General features: G+C 42.8%; 1 protein-coding gene across 5 annotated transcripts in view; it reads left to right on the top strand.

Annotated features, from left to right (window-relative positions):
- The window catches only part of EML5 (EMAP like 5), a 303,917-nt gene that overhangs the window by 164,734 nt on the left and 119,508 nt on the right, over positions 1-19,675 (top strand). For all 5 annotated transcript variants that reach the window (XM_042858583.2, XM_042858582.2, XM_065593492.1 and 2 more), the window contains 4 exons: positions 2,563-2,663; positions 13,588-13,790; positions 17,371-17,482; positions 19,215-19,342. In XM_042858583.2, coding sequence (XP_042714517.2) covers positions 2,563-2,663; positions 13,588-13,790; positions 17,371-17,482; positions 19,215-19,342 — 544 coding nt within the window. The remainder of the gene's footprint in view (positions 1-2,562; positions 2,664-13,587; positions 13,791-17,370; positions 17,483-19,214; positions 19,343-19,675) is intronic.

The following is a 19,675-nucleotide window of genomic DNA, read 5'->3' as shown; positions in this document are numbered from 1 at the left end:
GTGCAGAAGTAAGGATGGTAATACTACCACCACCCTAAAATAACCTTGCAATCCCCCTGCAATTCCCTTTTGGTTCAGGACCCCCAATTTAGAAATGCAGGTCTCCCCCATGAAATCTGTATAGTAGAGAGTAAAAGTACACAAAAGACCAGATTTCATGGGGGGACACCAGATTTCATGGTCCGTGACGCATTTTTCATGACCATGAATTTGGTAGGGCTCTATATATGAGGTAAGCTCAGTAGACCCTGCAATTCCAGTAACTTTCAGGAACTTTCGCATCTCATCTGATGGCAGACAGTCTCCACGCTGCTCTGACCCGTTGACAGTTCAGGAACAATCACCAATTACAAATTGACCTTAAAATACCTCCTCTCCAAACTGTAGTAGCCACAGATGTGTCTAACCTGGTATGGGGAGCCAATACAGGGGACTACGCACCCAGAGAATTTTTATCTCCATAGGAATTGCACTTGGACATAATTATTCTGGAGATGAGGGCAGTTCTATATTGGTAGAGAGCTTCCAAGGAGACTTGAGAAGCACCTACAACTCCAGTTCCTACAGTTAAATAATGGTTTGTGGTGTCATGCAAACAGGACTGAGTGGACACTTTGTCCTCACCAGAAAAGCTACTTGACTTGTCTTTTCACCTGTCTTAAGTGAAAGACTAACTACATCCAGGTACATTTGGCAGCCATTCTGGCCAATAGTGAACTAATTGAAGGTCAACCAGTGCAAAGTCTATGCAGTGCCTTTCAGGTTCATGCAGGTCTTGAGGCTTTTAAAACCTCCGATTAAAAAGCCTCCTGTGTCATGGGATATTACCATAATATCAAGATGACAAAACTGATGAAAGCTCCTTTTAAGCCACTCAGTCTCTGTGAGCTTAAGTTTCTTACGTGGAAAGTAATTTTTGCCTGGTAGCAGTGAGTTTACCTTGCAGAGCCCTTGTAACAGACCCAATGTGTACCATATTTTACAAGGATAAGACAGTGCTGTGGACATATTGAAGGTTGCTCTCTAAGTTGATGTCTGAATTCCACTTTAATAAGCTGTTTGTCCTGCCAGTGTGTTTTGCATGTCCATTCCGGAGTACTCCTCTCCCTACACTTGATGTCTGAAGGTGCTTAGTGTTGTTTTTGGAAAAGACAAAAGCCTTAAGAAAGTCCACACATCTTTTTCATTTGATGCCACTTCACTGGGCAGTACTGTATATTACTAAGAAGAGAATATGATTGCATTTTATATTGCTACCACCAGGATTGCTTGATACTAAAGGCGTTGTCAAGGAGCACTCATTTTGAAGCAACACTGTCACCATCTTCTGCTTCAGGTATATTTTCATTAAGAAACCTCAAAGCAGATACATAGTCTACTCCACATAATATATTAAGCATTTATTGCTTGGATTTCACCTCCAGAATGGACTCCTGTTTTAGACTCGTCATGCTCAATAACTTATTTTCAAAGTAGATTACATTTTGTAGGATTTCATCTGTTCACCTCCCATTAGAGCTCAGAGCCTTTTCTCAGGTGTTTTTCTCTTGCATCTTTTTTTTACTGACACCCCCCCCCCCCCCGGGCCCTTTTTTAATCTTATGTTGATCATTTTGGATTGGCTTTTCTATCTGGGGGGCTTCACCTCAAACTCTGTCATTGGAATTGACTGCAGTGTTGAAGGACAGCATTTATACATGACAGATTGTGGTGTAAGGTGGTTAGTAACGGACTGGCTCATGGTGCCCTCAGAGTCATAAAATCTTAGGAAGCTACAAGCTAAAGGAGTTCTCCCATTGTTGCACTAAGGAGCAAATACCCATGAATGAGACTCCTACAAAATGATATTTTCAGAGAAGCAGAATTACTGATAAATCATTTTCTCTCACATAGGAAATATAGCTGAAAGTGATAGGATCTTTCAAAACAGTAGCACCTGTAGTTGTGTATTGTATGTCTGTATTTAGGAACATAGAAAGAAATACAAAATGTGTCCGCATCCAAAGATGACAGGGTTTTTTTTCAAAAACTGCTGAAGATAGGTATTGTAACATAGATGTGACAAACATTGTCATACCCATTATTGTTTAAGTCCACTAGAATGATGGAAAAGTTCAGTAAAAAGTGTATGGATGTTGTCATTGATTTTCAGAATGAGAAACTGATGTAGATAAGGTCTGCAATTAACGTAACCTTATAGCCCTTAGTTTGCTATCAAGGCTTAATTCCCAAAGAATAAATATCATTGCATTATTTTGGGTCAAGTATGTTCTTTTACAAAGAAAATGGTGTTGAGTGGATTGCTGAAGTAGAGCAGTTTCTTCAGATTTCTAATCTGCAAACTGTCAAATTAAGAGTGAGACAGATAAAAATGGCAATGAACTCAATACCTTTAGTTCAGTGGCCTGCCTTCCTATTTCTCCTAATAAAAGAATTGTTAAGAGCTATAGGAATGTTTTGTGAGATAGACATTAGTAAGTTGGACAATCAGACAGAAAAATATGAGTGTATACATTTGTCTGTGTATAAAGGTAGTGAAATGTTTTACTTTTTTTATTTCAGAGGAAGCAAAGATAAGATTTTTGTTGTTAAAATTAATCCTTATATGCCTGATAAACTGATAACAGCTGGAATTAAACACATGAAATTCTGGCGTAGAGCAGGTAAGGAAAGGCATGGTTTTTTGTGTGTTTTTTAACTGCAGCATTTTCTGTTATATCTAAGATAGTAATTATTATGCATTCTGTATGATTTTTGACACATGTATACATTAATAGGTTCTCTCTAACTCCTATTAATAATAAAAATTAATTTCTGTTATGGTAGTGTCAGAGACCCCAAGAAAGATCATCTGCCCATTGTGCTAGGTGTAGTACAGCATGCAGAGGTTTTTTACCCACAAAAGCTTATGCCCAAATAAATCTGTTAGTCTTTAAGGTGCTACCGGACTCCTTGTTGTTTTTGTGGATACAGACTAACAGGGCTACCTCCTGGTGCCTGGGAGAGGTTAGTCTAGTTTTTATAAATAATAGTTACGCAATGAATAGTTGTCACAATTCAGGGCAGTTGCACCATATTCCCCCTCCATGGTCCCTTGAGGCATCCCTGAGGCTCCAGGCTCCTCAGCTGTCACATCTCTTGGGTGGAGACCCACGTCTCTCTCCCTCCTGACCAGGGGCTTTTCCAGGCTACACAGCTCCCTGCTTACACTGTGATAGTCCCAGCAAGCCAGACTGCCTAACCAGGCCAGTGTCTGCACTTTGCTTTCTCTTTGAAGGCTACGAACAACATAATTGGTAGCAGTTATAAGTTACCACACAGCCCTTTATAAGCAAGCACATTTATTCTTAAGGTGAAAGTATTACAGAGAAAACATTAAAAACAATAAAAGAACCTGCATGCATGTTAATAAGCTTACCCGAGATCACCCATATGTCTTACAGGGCCCCAGTAGGCCAAAGTCCTTCCAACCCTTCCCAGGAAGAATTGGAACCCCATTGGACAGAAGGGCCTGTCCATTTGTTGAATCAGAAAGAAAGGCCCTGAGTCAGTTTAAACTCAGGCTATTTATCCCATAGTCTTTTCTTTGCCTGTTGGTCTCTGTGGAATCTAGTTTGAATTAGTATATGCAAGCCTCCCCGGGAGGTGGTATCTCTCTGGGGAAATTACAAACTGCCTGATTTGCCTTAACCACCTATTGTTTTAGTTCCTGTAGGAGCTGTGGTAGCCCTTCCTCATGGAATAGAACAGTCCTACATAAACCATTCATTTAAAACAATGGACCCCAAAGATGCTGCATGGAATTGCAATGTTTGTCACATCTGCCCATGAAGAAGTTACATAAATTTAACACCATAAGGTGTTTAAAGAGTATTTCAGGAAATACCATATCTTTCACAAAAGTTATATAGCTCAAAATATCTCATGCACAGCTCTAGGATAATGTAATAAATCCCACTCAACATATACAAAAGAGTTTTCAGGTGATACCAAAGAGGATAAGGTAATAATTTCAGACCTTCAATATTTAGTGGGTAAAATATATAGATAGATACATATATAAAATAGAGATATATTGATCTAAATCACAAAGGAATGCAATTTTAATAATCTAAGGTCCGCCTGTAAGAGGCACAAATAAGGTTGCAGACACGGTTCTTGCAGTGAATATACCTACTAATTATATTTTGTGTGGCTGTCTTTGCTAAACATGACTACAAAAACTCAAGAAGTTAAAGAACAGATGCATGTTTAATCTATTTGAAAACTTTTAATTTAGAGCAATGGAAAAACACCATCTAAATGGTATTCTGAACTCCAGTGTATCAGATCTTGAAAGGCATATGGAGCTAAAAGGGTCTTTGAAAAGATTACCTCCTTTGCTGGAGAAAACTATTGTGTTGACAGGACCTCTGAAAATACACTGGCTCGGGTGAATCCTTCCCATTCATTTTAAAATTAATCCTTAAGCACTATAGAACATTTAACAGCGAGGAAAACAGTCACCCTAGTCATCTCAGTCATGGACTGCCCAAGAAATTAGCCAGGTTGAACCCAGGCCACAGTAGACTGCTGTTTAATAAAGTTATTAAAATGCTGGCAGGCTGCTGCTGAGAAGATTAACTCTTCTTTGAATAGTGTCCCTATGGGTTCTCCACTGTAAGTGCAGCAGCACTCCCTGCCTCTGGGATCAGAGATCTTCATCAGCAGTGCCCGTCAGACTGCACATTCGCACCTGCCCTCTCTTGCGCCATGAGCGGGACGTATATATATTATTGTGCTGTCTGACTGCCCCCTGCCCCCACCCAGATTCTTCTCTACTGCCTTTGGTTTGGGACAGAATCCGCAGAAGAACCCACTTCTCCTTTTTCCCTCATTAGAGTGGTGCCTTACCTGTCAGTTTTAGTGTAGTTTAGAACTTCTTCTTTCCTCTTATAAAAAAAAAAGTTGTTTTCACTTCACCTTTATATTTACCTCATCAATTAGGTTTTCATTTCCCTGCTTCTCACCCTTCCGACCAGGAAGCTTTTTTCCTCACCCTTATGCCCAGATCTCCCAGGTTTAAGACGTGCATCTCTTGCTGTAATGCCCTCCAGTAATGGACGGCCACCGGCAGTGTGTTCACTGTCTGGAAGAGAGACACATCCCACAAAAGTGTTCCTACTGTCACAACTTGACTGCCAGGGCCAGAAAAGACTGGAACATTCGGTTATGACTTCTCATGGAGAAATCACAGCACCCAGCATCGGACCTGGACTCTCCCGCTATGTGGCTTTCATGCTCTGCCAGGTCGCCTGCCGATCCTCATTCCCCACATCTCTCTAAGAGAAAGTTGTCTCTCTCTCGCTCTGACAAGAAAACAGGCTCCCTCCTCAGACTCTGAGGCACAGCCTGCCAGAACACCTTCCCCTGTGAGGTCAGTTGTCTCAACATCATCTGACAGGGAACATAGCTCCAAAACCCAACTACCTCTGGTTCCGGCATGAAACTGCAGTCTAGGGACCCTAACCAGGCAGAGCTACAGACCTCAGCACCATCTCTCGGCACTGGAGACCACAACATTCCGACTTCAGGAGCTTGGCACTGACAAAACCACTGGCAATGACGTCCTTTTCAGCACAGCTGAAACAGTCGACACAGAGCAAGTCCTTGGCCCCGCCGAAACTGCCAGCACCGACCAAGTCTTCAGCACCAACAAAGCCGTCGGCACCAAGCAAGTCCTCAGCACTAACCAAGTCTTCAGCTCCATCTGGGCACCCATTCATCTACCAGTACTGATGATGCTCCTTCCTCCTCCCCAGGAATTTAGATACCGTAAAGACCAGCTTGTATCTGACATGCCCGAGTGACCTCTGCTTAGACATGACCTCCTCCCACTTCCACCCTCCTCTCTGGACTCATGACATTCCTCCCTTTTCCCCCTGACAAGGGCATCCTCCTTCCTCAGTGACGACGAGGAGGAAGAAGAGAAGGAGGAGTGCTCCATCGCACCCTTGTAATAGTAGAATTTTAAATCACCCTTCAATATAGAGTTAATCAGGCCATCAAACACATAAACAACAAATTCAAAAAACAAAACCCCACAAAAACAGCCCTTTAAAAAACAAAAAATCAAATCATATATCTCAAAATAAAATTAAAAATCACTCACTAAAATCAAAATAAATAAGCCCTTACTCCATAGTAAATCGCCTTAACCCATTACTATACCATATTAAATAAATAAATACATATTTCACAAATTAAATTATTTACATAAATAATAATGTTTAAATTCTTTGCAAAAAAACCCACCCCAAAACGTAAGCACAAGGTGCTGCTTAACCACCACAATTTTAATCCAGAAAAAATAAAACTCCAGTATAAGATCTGGCTTTACCTACTTCTAAAAACTTTTAGCATCCAAATAATTAAAGCAATCATAAAAAAAATGCAGCCCTCCTTAAAAGCCAATATTTAAAAAATAATTCACTCCCTGCCAACCAATCATAAATTCCTACCCATAATCCAATAATCCTCAAAAAATAGTATAATAAAAATACTAGCCAACTCTTAAAACCCTTAAAAAATACCAATATATATGCCTAAAAAAACCCCACCTTAAGGTTCACCTTATAAGCACCACAAAAATACCAAAACACAAAAAATAAAGGTTAAAATAAAAAGTCCCTATAAAAATACCACCTAAAGTTCCAGCTACCCACAATTACCATATCAGTAAAATAAGCCTATTAAAACAAAAACAATACTAACAGTTATTGTAAAATACTATCCAATACCCCGTAATAAATTAAATCTATAGTTCCCAAACACATACACCAAAACCTAAACCAAAAACTATGCATTCAAAAAAATACCCCAATTAAAAAAACAACAATAATTGAAAATAATCCAGTAAAAGTCTTATTAAATCCATTATTAATACAAATAAAATTAGTATGTATTAAACTCAATTAAACATATCTAAATTAAAACCCAAATGTTCACCCTACTCCCTTCCTACTATAACAGCCTAAATAAAAACATATCAACACTCCAATAACCAAACCAAACAAAATATCATAAACACCATATTAAAAAAAATCACTTTAAAGCAAAAATTATAATTACTGTAAACCTAAAGGTAATTAAAAATAAGTTGTTTCTTGTCACAACTGCAAATAATCTCATTCACAAACAAGCAAACAATACTATAAATTTAATACAAATAAATCTAATAAACCTAAAAGCAACATAAAATATGTACCGGTGGCTAAACAACACCTTCTAGCTGCTATATAAACAACAAATAAAATAAAAAATAAAACTGCCTTAGCAATAAAATGTACTAAAAAGCAAATTCTTAGTTTAGCATCACTTAAAAACAAAATGTTTTGGGTAATATCTAAAATGTTCAAATATTAACACATCTTTTAAAGCAACAACAAAAAATCCTTATTCACCTACAAATATAAATAAATGAAATATGTTTCCAGCATAATTAAGCCTAATTTGTTAATAAGTAAAATTATTATTAAAATTACTCACCAACAATCTATAAAAACAAAAATATAAAAAGTAAGCCCGCTCCCAAAATTAACCATAAAATCCTTTTGGCTACTGCGGGTTATAGGTCAATAAACTTAAAAAAATATATATATATATATATATTTTAAAATATATATAAAATAACCAAAAATGTACAAAATAAAACCCTCAAAAATGGGTGTGCTTGTCCCTACCTGTCACCACAAAACCATGCAACAGAAACACATCACTAAAAACATATATATAAAAAACTAAAAAAGTAACTCAGTTTTTACAACAAACACACACACAAAGTGTGTCATTCAAATATTACATGCCAATAAAAACCTACTAAAACTTGCTAAATCTAAAAAAACCCTAACAGCCTATCATTAATACAATGTTTTTACAGGCTGGTCCCCAACCTCTAAGGGAACATTGTGTATTATGTTTCATCCATTATTAGTTGTGTTAATATTGTCCTGTGTTTGCTTGCTAAAAATGTATTATATGTCACGACCGACAGAACCCGGCTCTCCCCTACCAGTGATCAACCTAGCTGGCCACTAGGTTGATCTGGACTGGTAACTATAACATCGACTGGCAGGACAGTGTGCATGGTGTGTGTATGTGTAACTAAAAAGCATATGCTAACTGCCATATTCTCAATAAATGCCGAGTGTTGCCTTCTCCCCTATAAAAAAATCTCATGTGCTTTGTATAAGCATAACACCCTCTTATTCAAAACAGGCTTCATCTCCACATCCTCACTATTTGCAATCCACATCTGGGCCACAGTCCTGTTATGGACCACTATGGATGCAACTACATGTTCCACTCCTTCCACATCGGTCATATTGGGACCCTTGGGATATGCACAGGGCACAATTTAGGAAGCCTCCCGTGGAGCAAAGCTGGAGACCTATACCTCTCCCTTCTTCATCGGTCTCTCGCACATCAGAGACTGAACCTCCCCCAGTACTGGATGAGGAGGAAGAACAGGAGGAGGAAGCTCCACCAACATTATATTTCTCCTCTTCTTCTCCCAATGAGGCTATCATGCCCCCACCTCCTACTGCTGCTAACAACTTCAGACACATTCACGAATTATTCCACAGGATTGCAGTCTCCCTACAGATTCCTTTGGAGGAAGTGAAAGATCAGCAGCATAAATTGCTCAATGTCCTGCACACATTATCTTCCTCCAAAATTGCCCTACCTATCAACAAGGTTCTTCTCAATCCTGCAAAAGTGCTCTGACAGACCCTAGTGACCATCCCTCCAACCTGAAAATGGGCAGACAAAAATGTTCTTGCAAAAGTTGTGGAATTTCTTTTCTCGCATACCACCCCAAATTCTCTAGTAGCAAGAGAGAGGATGACAAGTATCAATCTTGATCTACCCATCAGGACAGACACTGGAAATGCTTAATTTATTTGGACGCAAGACTTATTCATCTGCCACACTCCAATTTCGAATAGCTAATTACGAGGCTCTTATGGCCAAGTACAACTACCTCAACTACTCCAGAATAGAGGAACACGGCCATAACCTTCCTGAGGCCAAGAAAGAACAATTCCAGGTGCTTATATCTGAGGGACACCTCTTGGCCCCTACAGGCCTCATTAGACTCTGCGGATATCACCACCCACTCCATCGCAACTGCATGGTTATGAAGTGGGCGCCATGACTGCACCTCTCAGGGTTTCCTAAGGAGGTACAAACCAGTTAAAGACTTACCCTTTGAGGGCCCCAAACTATTCATGGTGCATATGGTTGATTCCCTACCCACCCTTAAAGACTGCTGAGCTACTTGCCGCTTCCTTAGTATTTACACACCAGTGCCAAAGAGACACCTACGAAAGTATCATCTCCCCCTGCGATCCTGACCACTGCAGTACACTCCTCAGCAGCACTATGACACTCAGCGCCAACAATAAAAGCCCCCTACCAAATGTAGATAGGCCACTCCTCAAGGGACTACCTCTCAAACACCTGCAGCCAAGCAACAGTTTTGAAGGTGTGGTCAAGGCCTCAAGAAGCCTCCCCCCTTTTCCAGTCATATCAACCGTCTTCGACGTCCCACCAGTTTGGTGACTGATTAGCTCCGTTCTTTCCATCCTGGAGACTAATCACCTCAGACATATGGGTTCTAGAGATCATCAGGGAAGGATACTCCATCCCTTTCCTATCTATCCTGCCCCTCCCACCTCTCTCCCCATCCCTCTTCAGGAACCCCTCTCATGAACCCATTTTACAAGAAGAAATAAATCATCTTCTGCACCTGTGAGCCATAGAACTGGTCCCTTCCCAACATAGAGGAATGGGTTTCTATTCCCATTTTTTCTGATCCAGAAGAAATCCGGCGACTGGTGGCCGATCCTGGACCTTCAAAACCTAAACAAGTTTGTCAAACTTCAACACTTCAAGATGGTTACCTTCTCTACCATTATCCCAGCACTGGAATGGGGGACTGGTTCTCGGCCCTTGACCTCCAAGATGCGTATTTCCATTTCACAATACACCCGGCCCACAGATGGTTTCTCTGGTTCACCATGGGAGCCAATCATTATCAGTACAAGGTACTGCCTTTTGGACTGTCAACAGCCCCTTGTGTGTTCTCCAAAGTCTTTGTGGTAGTTGCTGCCTCCCTAAGTAAAAAAGGCGTCGTCATCTTTCCATACATACACGACTGTCTCCTCAAGGTCTCATCCAAAGCTGACACTTTTCGTGCCATCCAGGTCTCAATGAACCTTTTCACGAATTTAGGCCTCCATGTGAACTTGCAGAAGTCTATTTTAATACCAGTACAACACCTGGAGTTCATCGCCACACAACTAGATGCCATACAAGACAGAGCCTTCCTTCCGCCTCACACATTCTTGACTATAGTGGATCATGTATCCAAGGTGCAAGCCTGTGCCCAGATTTCCAACAGAATGTCTCTCCAGGTAATAGGACACATGACAGCCACTGCATTCATGGATAAAGCACACATAATTACACAAGCGATGTCTTCAGGCAGATGTCTGTACAGCATATGTCCCTCACAGACACAAACTGTTATCCATGCCGAGGATGGTCATGGACTCACTACTCTGGTAGACACAGCCCAAGAACATCGGTGTCGGGGTTCATTTCCTTCAGCCAGCACCAATCATGATTCTAACAACTGACGCCTCCTTCATCGGTCGGGGAATGCACCTTCACACTCATACAGTGGAGGGAAGATGGTCTTTAACCAAATCTACCCTACACATCAGCCTCCTAGAGCTACAGGTGGTCTGCAATGCCTATTGATGTTTCCTCCCACTGATTGCATATCGCACCATCAAAGGCATGATAGACAATATCGTCTGCGTGTTTTTACATCAACAGACAAGGCAGAGCAAGGTCACACTATACTCAGGGGCACTGAAATTATGGAGATGGTGTATCCAACATGACATCAACATCTCAGCCACATACCTCCCTGGACACCAGAACATCACTGTGGACTCACTGAGCAGAAGATTCTTCCATGATCACAACTGGGAACTGGATAAATAAATCCTTCAGCTTATCTTCAAACACTGGGGATTCCTCAACGTAGATCTTTTTGCCACACCACAAAATGTCCGATGCCCTCAATTCTGCTCAAGAGTGGGATTGGACACAGGTCTTTGGGAGACACATTCCTCATCACATGGGATGCACCACTGCTCTATGTCTTCCCTCCCTTCCCCTTTCTGTTTTGAGAACTCCACAAGATTCAGGGGGATTGAGTCCATGTCATCCTTATCGCGCCAACATGTCCACAACAGATCTGGTATGCCTCTTTCGCATGATGGTATGCCAACCCATCTCCTCCATCCAACTCCAAAACTCATTTCACAGGATGCGGGTCACATCCTCCATCCCAATCCACAGATGCTCCACCTCAAAGCCTGGCTCCTCCGTGGTTCTTGGAATTGGAAATAACCTGTTCAGATGCAGTTAAACAGATACTCTTGAATAGCGGATGCAAAATCGACTAGATGCACTTAATGTCACAAATGGACTAGGTTCCAATGCTGGTGCGCCTCCCATCAGGTCGATGCAATAAGCGCTCAACTACCACTTATCCTAGGCTATATTTTACACCTTAAATCAGAGGTGGGCAAACTACGGTGGCCTGTGGGACTGTCCTGCCTGGCCCCCGAGCTCATGCCCCGGGAGACTAGCCCCCGGACCCTCCCCTGCTGTTCCCGCTCCCCCGCATCCTCAGCTCGCTCGCTCTGCCACTGGCGTAATGTTCTGGGCAGCAGGGCTGTGAGCTCCTGGGGCTGTGCAGCTGCAGAGCCGGGCCTGCCTTGGTGCTCTGTACTGCATGGTGGCGGTGGCAGTGTGGCCCGGCTGGAGCCGGGCAGTGTGGTAAGCGGGCAGGGGAGTTCGAGGTGGTGGTCAGGAGGCAGGGGTGTGGATAGGGATTGGGACGGTCGGGGGGGAATGGGGTTGAATGGGGGCAGGGGTCCCGGGGGGCAATCAGGAAGGAGAGGAGTTGGATGGGGTGGTGGGGGACAGTCAGGGGCAGGGGTTCCGTGGGCAGTCAGGGGACAGGGAGAAGGGGTGGTTGGATGGGGCAGGGGTCCCGGGAGGGGCCGTCAGGGAACAGGGGGGTTGGATGGGGCAGGAGTCCCGGGGGGGGAGATAAGAGGTGGGGGCCAGGCCACAACCCTCTCCCCTAACCGGCCCTCTATACAATTTACGAAACCCGATGCAGCCCTCAGGCCAAAAACTTTGCCCGCCCCAGCCTTAAATGGTCGGGATTATCCACCAGCTCCAGTCATGTGCATTTGGCAGCCATTGCCACTTTTCACTGCCACAATAGACGGCCATTCTACCTTCACACATCTATTCATAAAATGTTTCCTGAAGGGTCTCCGAAATATTTATCCCCACATACAAGATCCGACCCCAGCCTTGTTCTACACTCTCTTACTAGACCTCTGTTTGAACCAGTGGCGACGTGTTCTTACGTTCACTTATCAATGAAAATGGCCTTTCTTGTCTCTATCACCTCTGCCCGATGGGTTGGCAAAATTGGGGCCCTTATGACATATCCTCCATACACACTTTTTCATAAACTCAAGATTTATGCATGTAGTGGCAGTGTCATGTAGAAAGTGTAGGGATAGTCATTGTGAAGGAGACTTATCATTGTGAGTATAAGCACTGAGATATAGGTCAATCCTACTATATTCTAAGTCAAGATCCACTACTGAAACTAGAGCTGGAACTGGCAGACCTGAGATCACATGATACTGAAGTACATGTTTGGGGGGAAATCTTCATCAGTGCCAAATGCTGGCAAACAGATCCAGAGGTTTGTCACTGAAGACATAGCACAGTGCTTTGAAGATATAAAAATCCCTAGATCTTCATCTGTTAGGTGGCACTGTTGCCTCATACTTGGAGTTACTCTGAGAATTTTGTGAAAATTCACATCTTGTTTTCACACCTGACAGGTCACAAGATACTGGACATGGGCATCCTGACATACAGAAACTATTTTAAATACATTTTAGAGGCTTTTCAAATATATTGGTAATAACATTTCTGTCACTTATAGGCCAGTACAGGATATTGTATCAACACAGATTTTAAAGCTAAAGTTCTAAAATAATTTTCCTCCAAAAATATAGCATGAAAATAATGTGTTAGTAGGGGTTAAAGTTTTTACATTGAAGTAATATGGTCATCCCACTCATTCCATTAAAATCTTTATATCATACTATCATGACAGAAAATTAAGGTCTGTATTTAGACACTGTCTCTCCGATATATCTGTATGCATGTTTACATGTGTGTGTATATAAATTCAACTCCTGATTCAAGCAGCATGTAAAATGAATTCGTAAAGGTGAAATGCATTATTTTTTCTTCAAATGTGCCAAAAAGTGGGGGAAGGTGAGAAGTAATGATTTGTGAAGAACCTTCAAAGTTTGCTTATTCCTAGGCTAGAGGAAAACAGATTTATTATTCTGGATAGGTTGCCCTATAAATTCCTTTGAATGTGATAGTTATGCAAGCATTTGATTACTTGTTTTTATTCTAAACCAGGGGGAGGACTGATTGGGAGAAAGGGCTGCATAGGGGCAATGGGAAGAACTGATACAATGATGTGTGCAGTATACGGCTGGACTGAAGAGATGGCGTTCTCTGGAACTTCCACTGGGGATGTGTGTATCTGGAGAGATTTGTTTCTCATAAAAACTGTCAAAGCACATGATGGTCCAGTATTTAGCATGCATGCATTAGAAAAAGTAAGTGAACTATTTGGATTTTAAATGAGACATAGTTTGGATTAATAAAAATCTCTTTGTGGCTAGGCCTAACATGAATGCAGTCTATTACCATATAATTGGAGTTCAGGATTCTAGATGGTGTTCCCCACTCTCAAGTCAGTGGGAACTGAGAGTGTTGCATTTCCTAGTAGGAGGAAGTGCATTGTATCATTATATTACAGTGACTCCTCTCATTGATTTTAAGAGCTGCATGCCCTCCTGTTTAATGATGCCTTAAGAGTAAAAGTGGATAAAGCAGGTAAAGTGGAGGGACTCTTGGGGGGGGGGGGTGAAAGGGGATTCTGTTACATTGCATTAAAAGAAACATTGCCAGTTATGTTTGTTACTATGTGAAGACGTGAGCAGATGTAGGGTTGCTAACTTTCTAACTGCACAAAACCAAACCCCCTTACCCTGCCCCACCTCTTCCTTGAGGCCCCACTCCTGCCCTGCCCCTTCTCTGAGGCCCCGCCCCCACTCAATCCAGCCCCCCCTCCCTCCATCGCGCGCTCTCCCCTACCCTTACTCACTTTCACTGGGCTGGGGCAGGAGGTTGGGGTGTGGGAGCAGGTGAGGCCTCCAGCTGGGGGTGCAGGCTCCAGAGTGGGGCCAGAAATGAAGGTTTCAGGTTGTGGGAGGGGGCTCCAGCCTGGGCCAGGGAATTGGGGTGTGAGGGGAAGGCTCTGGGGTGGGGATGGGGATGAGAGGTTTGGGGTGTAGAAGGGGGCTCTGGGCTGGGGCCAAGGGGTTTGGAGTGTGGGAGCAGACTCAGGGCTGGGGTAGGGGGTTGGGGTACGGGAGGGGGTACAGGCTCCGGCTCGGGGTGTGGGCTCTGGGGTAAGGATGAGGGGTTTGGGGTGCAGGAGGGGGCTCAGGGCTAGGGGAGGGGGTTGGGATGTGGGTGGGGGGGTGTAAGATCTGGGAGAGAGTTAGGGCACGGGAGGGGGTTCTAACCTGGGGCAGGGGGTGGGGGTCTGGGGTCTGGGATGCAGCTAAGGTGTGGGAGGGAGTTCCGACCTGGGGCAGGGGGTTGGGGTGCACGAGGGAGTTTGGGGTGCAGGCTCCGGCCGGGCAGTGCTTACCTCAGGCAGTTCCTGGTCGGCAGCGCAGCGGGACTAAGGCAGGCTCACTGCCTGCCTTCTCTGGCTCCACGCTACATCCCAAAGCAGCTGGCATGTCACTGCGGCCCTTAGCACCGCCCCCGTAGTTCCCATTGGCTCTGTTCCTGGCAGGGGCAGCGCTGGGGGCAGGGGCAGCACACGGAGCTTCCCTAATCGTCCCTGTGCCTAGAGGCTGCTGGGACATGCCAGCCGCTTCCGGGGAGCTGTGCAGAGCCAGGGCAGGCAGGGAGCCTGCCTTAGCCCTTCTGTGCCGCTGACCAGACTTTAACGGCCCGATCAGCAGTGCTGACTGGAGGCACCAGGGTCCCTTTTCAACCAGGCATTCCAGCTGAAAACCAGATGCTTGGCAACCCTAAGCAGATCTAAGGCTTGCTTCATGTACATGGTCATATCTAAAAACTTTCTACCATTTATAGCAATTTTCACCATTTTACGCCTAGGAAATTTCTTCCAAACTGGTAGAAAATCCGTAAATGAAAATCTTTTTAACTACCTCCATTGTATATAATCCTGTATCCTTATGTATATAATCTAGTAACTATTATACGGGCTTTGTTGGATTACAAATTGAAAACTGTTACAGTGCCAACATACAGTAAGGCAGGGATTGGCAACCTTTGGAACGCAGGCCGTCAGGGAAATTCGCTGGCTGGCCGGGACGGTTTGTTTACCTGCAGCGTCTGCAGGTTCGGCAGATCACAGCTCCCCCTGGCTGTGGTTCACCATTCCAGCCCAATGCGGGCTGCAGGAAGCAGCGGCCAGCACATCCCTCAGCCCATGCCGCTTCCCGCAGCCCCCATTGGCCTGGAACGGCCAACCACAGCCAGTGGGAGCTGTGATCTGCTGAACCTGTGGATGCTGCAGGTAAACAAACCGTCCCGGCCCCCCAGCGGATTTCCCTGACAGCCCACAGCCAAAGGTTGCCGATCCCTGCAGTAAGGCCTTGTTTACACTATACCACTTTAACTCTTCTTGCATAGTTAAACAACACAAGCCCTCTAGTTTGGTATACTTCTGTGAATATAAAGATATATTGGTATGGGTATTCCAATACGGGAAAGGGAATAAGCTACATCAGTATTAGGCACCTTTATATCAGTTCAGCTGCGTCCCCATAGTGAGGACTATTTCAGTTTAAAAAAAAAAAAAAAAAACACCACTGACCAAACTAGTAACATTGGTACAAAACTTGTATGTAAACTAGGCTTTACTCATCTGGAATAGATATAAGTTTAAACCAGAGTATGTCCTTTTCAGCCGAAGGCGCTACAGTGTTCATTTTTTGTCACAGTTATAATTAATTTAGATATAGGAATGGTGAATGTTTAAGATAAAACTGTGTTTTTCCTAATTTATAACATCAAACGATTCCAGCTTTATTGCCAGTGTATCTATTGTCAATATTTTCCCCCATATGAAACAATTTCAGTCTTCTGACATAGGCAGAAGAATAGAAATAGAGTATTCCTGTTAGAGAAAAGGGTCCCAAACCACAAAATTAAAATACAGATGTAACCTTTCCCCACATTCACAAATATGCTAGTCCACGCCCATTGTAAAAGTGGTCTGGGAGGTCCAGATCTAGGGGTAAAATTAAGAAAGGGAAAATTTAGACTAACTGTCAGGAAAACATCCCAACAGTGAAATGTATTAGGCCACTGAATAGTCTTCCTTGAGAGTGACAGAGGTGCAGGACTTTAAAAAGCAGACGACAAAGCACTAAAAATGCACTGTAGAGACTTGTACTGCATTGGCAGGACCAGAAGATCTAGTAGATCTTTTCTATCTCTAACTTGTATGATCCTATGATTTTACAGCTACATTATTATTAAGCCTACGTTTAAATGTCACAGAGGTCATGGAAGTCACGGAATCCAGATTCTGTGACTTCCAGAGACCTCCATAACATTCTCTGCTTCAGCCCCAGGGGCTGCAGGACTGGAGCTAGCAGCCAACAGGGTCCTGGCAGGGTTCCAGCAACAGGCCACAGATCCTGAGGGAGCCCTCGTCAGGGTTCCAGCAATGGGTGACAGCTCGTGGAGGGCGTGGCGGGGGGGGGGGGGGGAAGAGTGACGCCTTGGGCGAGCGGCTGGGGATGTCCCATTTTCTCTTTGGGAAATATGGTCACCCTGCAGCTGCCAGAGGGGGAACTGCACAGCTCCCAGCCACCACAGTGGTGGGGGAAATCATGGAGCTGCAGCAGCAAAAGTCACAGACAGGTCATGGGTTCCGTGAATATTTGTTTATTGCCCGTGACCTTTTCATGACTTTTACTAAAAATAACCATGACAAAATGTTAGCTTTAATTATTATGTACTAAATGTTGTCAGTGTTGGCATGAGTCATTGTACAAGTAAGGATAATCTTTTTTTAAAAAAATATTAAATTATCTACTGATGACAACCTATGAATTAATCCTATTCTACTTTTTTGGGCAGGGATTTGTAACTGGTGGAAAGGATGGGGTAGTGGCTCTCTGGGATGACACCTTTGAACGCTGTCTCAAAACCTATGCCATCAAACGAGCTGCTTTGGCCCCTGGCTCTAAAGGTGAGTGTATAGTACATCAAACCTTTCTGTTTTATTCTGCCTTTAAACACGGTCTTTAGTAAGCTTTTTCTTCTAAGTTTCCTCCCTCCACAATAAAAGGAAATCAAGTTTTGCTGTAGTAAAAATTGAAAAAGGAAAAAAAATAAAGTTGTATTTGAAAACTGTTCTATTTAAAGTGTTTCTACTCTGAAAAAATTACTAAGTAAAAATAGCAACTTCTAACCTAACCTATATGCTTCCTTGGTGTATTCTGTCATATCTGTGTTCTTTAATGACAACAATAATGCTTTTCATGCCTATTAGTACTAGGACCAAGCCAGCCAGGAGACAGTGAATGTGGGGATTGTTGTGTAACAAAAACTGAAATTTTTACTAAGTCTCAGTCAGTTTCACCTGTTTACATCCAGGAAGGCAAATTTGTTCTATAGAACCTTTATCGCTGACGATTATATATATCAGAAGGAAAGAACCAAGCTTAACACTGATCAGAAGTTGAGTTTGCAAGACTAACCATGAAGGAAAAAATAGTTTTATTTGTGAATTGAGCATATTTGTAAATCTTTGAGGATAAACACTCACTCCAATTAGGGCATTTTGAATATGGACCACAAAAATCAATGACAAAACTACATTTGTCCTGAAAGAGATTAAAGATATTAAATCCTTAGCCTAATACCAACCCATGGTCTGAAGAGAGAATCTGTGCATGGCTTATAAAAATATAGTAACAGTTACACTGAATTACAGTTATAAGTTGCAGAAAGTTTATTTCCATAAACTCTTCACAGTGTCTTCTATTTTGCTGAATCAGCAGGTTGATTTGGAACTAATTGTCATTCCTTCCACTGACCTCAATGGACCACTATGCTATAGAAGTGAGGGTAGTTCAAAAAAAATTGGAGAGATTACGCTCTGAAAAATTATTCTAAAAAAAATGGCACCATGGGGTTCCATATTTAATCTTCCTATTTGTTCTGATTTGGAATAAAGGAATGGAGGGGAGAATATATTTTTTTATTAAAGGTTTAATACTCTGTCTGGCTTGTTTTCATGTGATCATGTATTAGTACTGAAATGTTTTCAGGCCTGTTGTTCTTCAAATTTCTCCCATTTGCTGGCTGATGTTGGTCCTGATATACAGCTTTCCCAGTCTGATATTTTGGAGATTTCTCTGTCTGTCTTCCCTAAAAAAAACTAAGAATCTTTTGTTCTTAGCTTACATCATTAGACTGTCAAAAGGGTGGCTCTCCATTTGCTTATTAAACTTCTATTACAATTAAAATAGTAGTTTAACACATTTTACTGATGTACTCCACCCTAACTTTAAGATAGATTAGCATCATAGCTGTATGCACATTTCTTTCACTGAGGTTTGTAGCATGCTTTATAGATAGCTATGTTAATGCTCTTCACCTTGTTTGAACCTCAAGGAGAGTCTACTGAACATGAGGATCATTGACAGTTGCCTTATATGGCAGGGTTATTAGGGAAGGTGGGGTAACAAAAACTGGAAGGCTGGACACAGAATAAATTATATGGTTTCTGTAACAACAATACAGAGGACGTTTTAAAAGTTAGCTAATATGTACTAAAGCTCCACACTGGAGCCAAGTTTTGTATGCAGGAAAATGCTAGGACTTCTTTTCTGTTGAATTTGATCTGGTAAAATATGGGTGTAATGTATATACTTCTGAAAGTAAACTCTCACATCTTTAAAAATTTAATGTTTTAGGTCTCCTCTTAGAAGACAACCCTTCTATACGTGCCATATCGTTAGGACATGGTCATATTTTAGTGGGCACAAAGAATGGGGAAATACTGGAGGTGGATAAAAGTGGACCAATAACTCTGCTGGTTCAGGTACATTTACAATATTACTGTCAGGGTGTTCAATATCTGAGCCTGTGGCGAGAGTCTGTACCTATGTCACCCAGCAGCGAGACTCTGCAGCCAGTGATAATAGAGCAGGGAGGGTTCAGGTTCCCCTAGGTTCCAACCCAGAGCCTGTGACAGGTTGGTTAGATATGCAGCCTAGGGGGCAGATGCCACCAAGCCTGTTCACTGCGTTACTTCCTACTGCATTCTCAGCCCCCTCCAAAGTCACAAAAGGTGTCATCTTATGAACTCACAGGTTGGGGGGTTCTCATCAGAGTCTTTGTCGTTCGGTTCCGGCCCTCTGTTCCTGGTCTCCAC

The sequence above is a fragment of the Chrysemys picta genome, chromosome 4 (genome assembly GCF_011386835.1).
Source record: "Chrysemys picta bellii isolate R12L10 chromosome 4, ASM1138683v2, whole genome shotgun sequence".
Classification (NCBI taxonomy): Eukaryota; Metazoa; Chordata; order Testudines; family Emydidae; genus Chrysemys; species Chrysemys picta.
The sequence above is the reverse complement of the archived record's forward strand: the minus strand, read 5'-3'. Positions and strand labels throughout refer to the sequence as shown.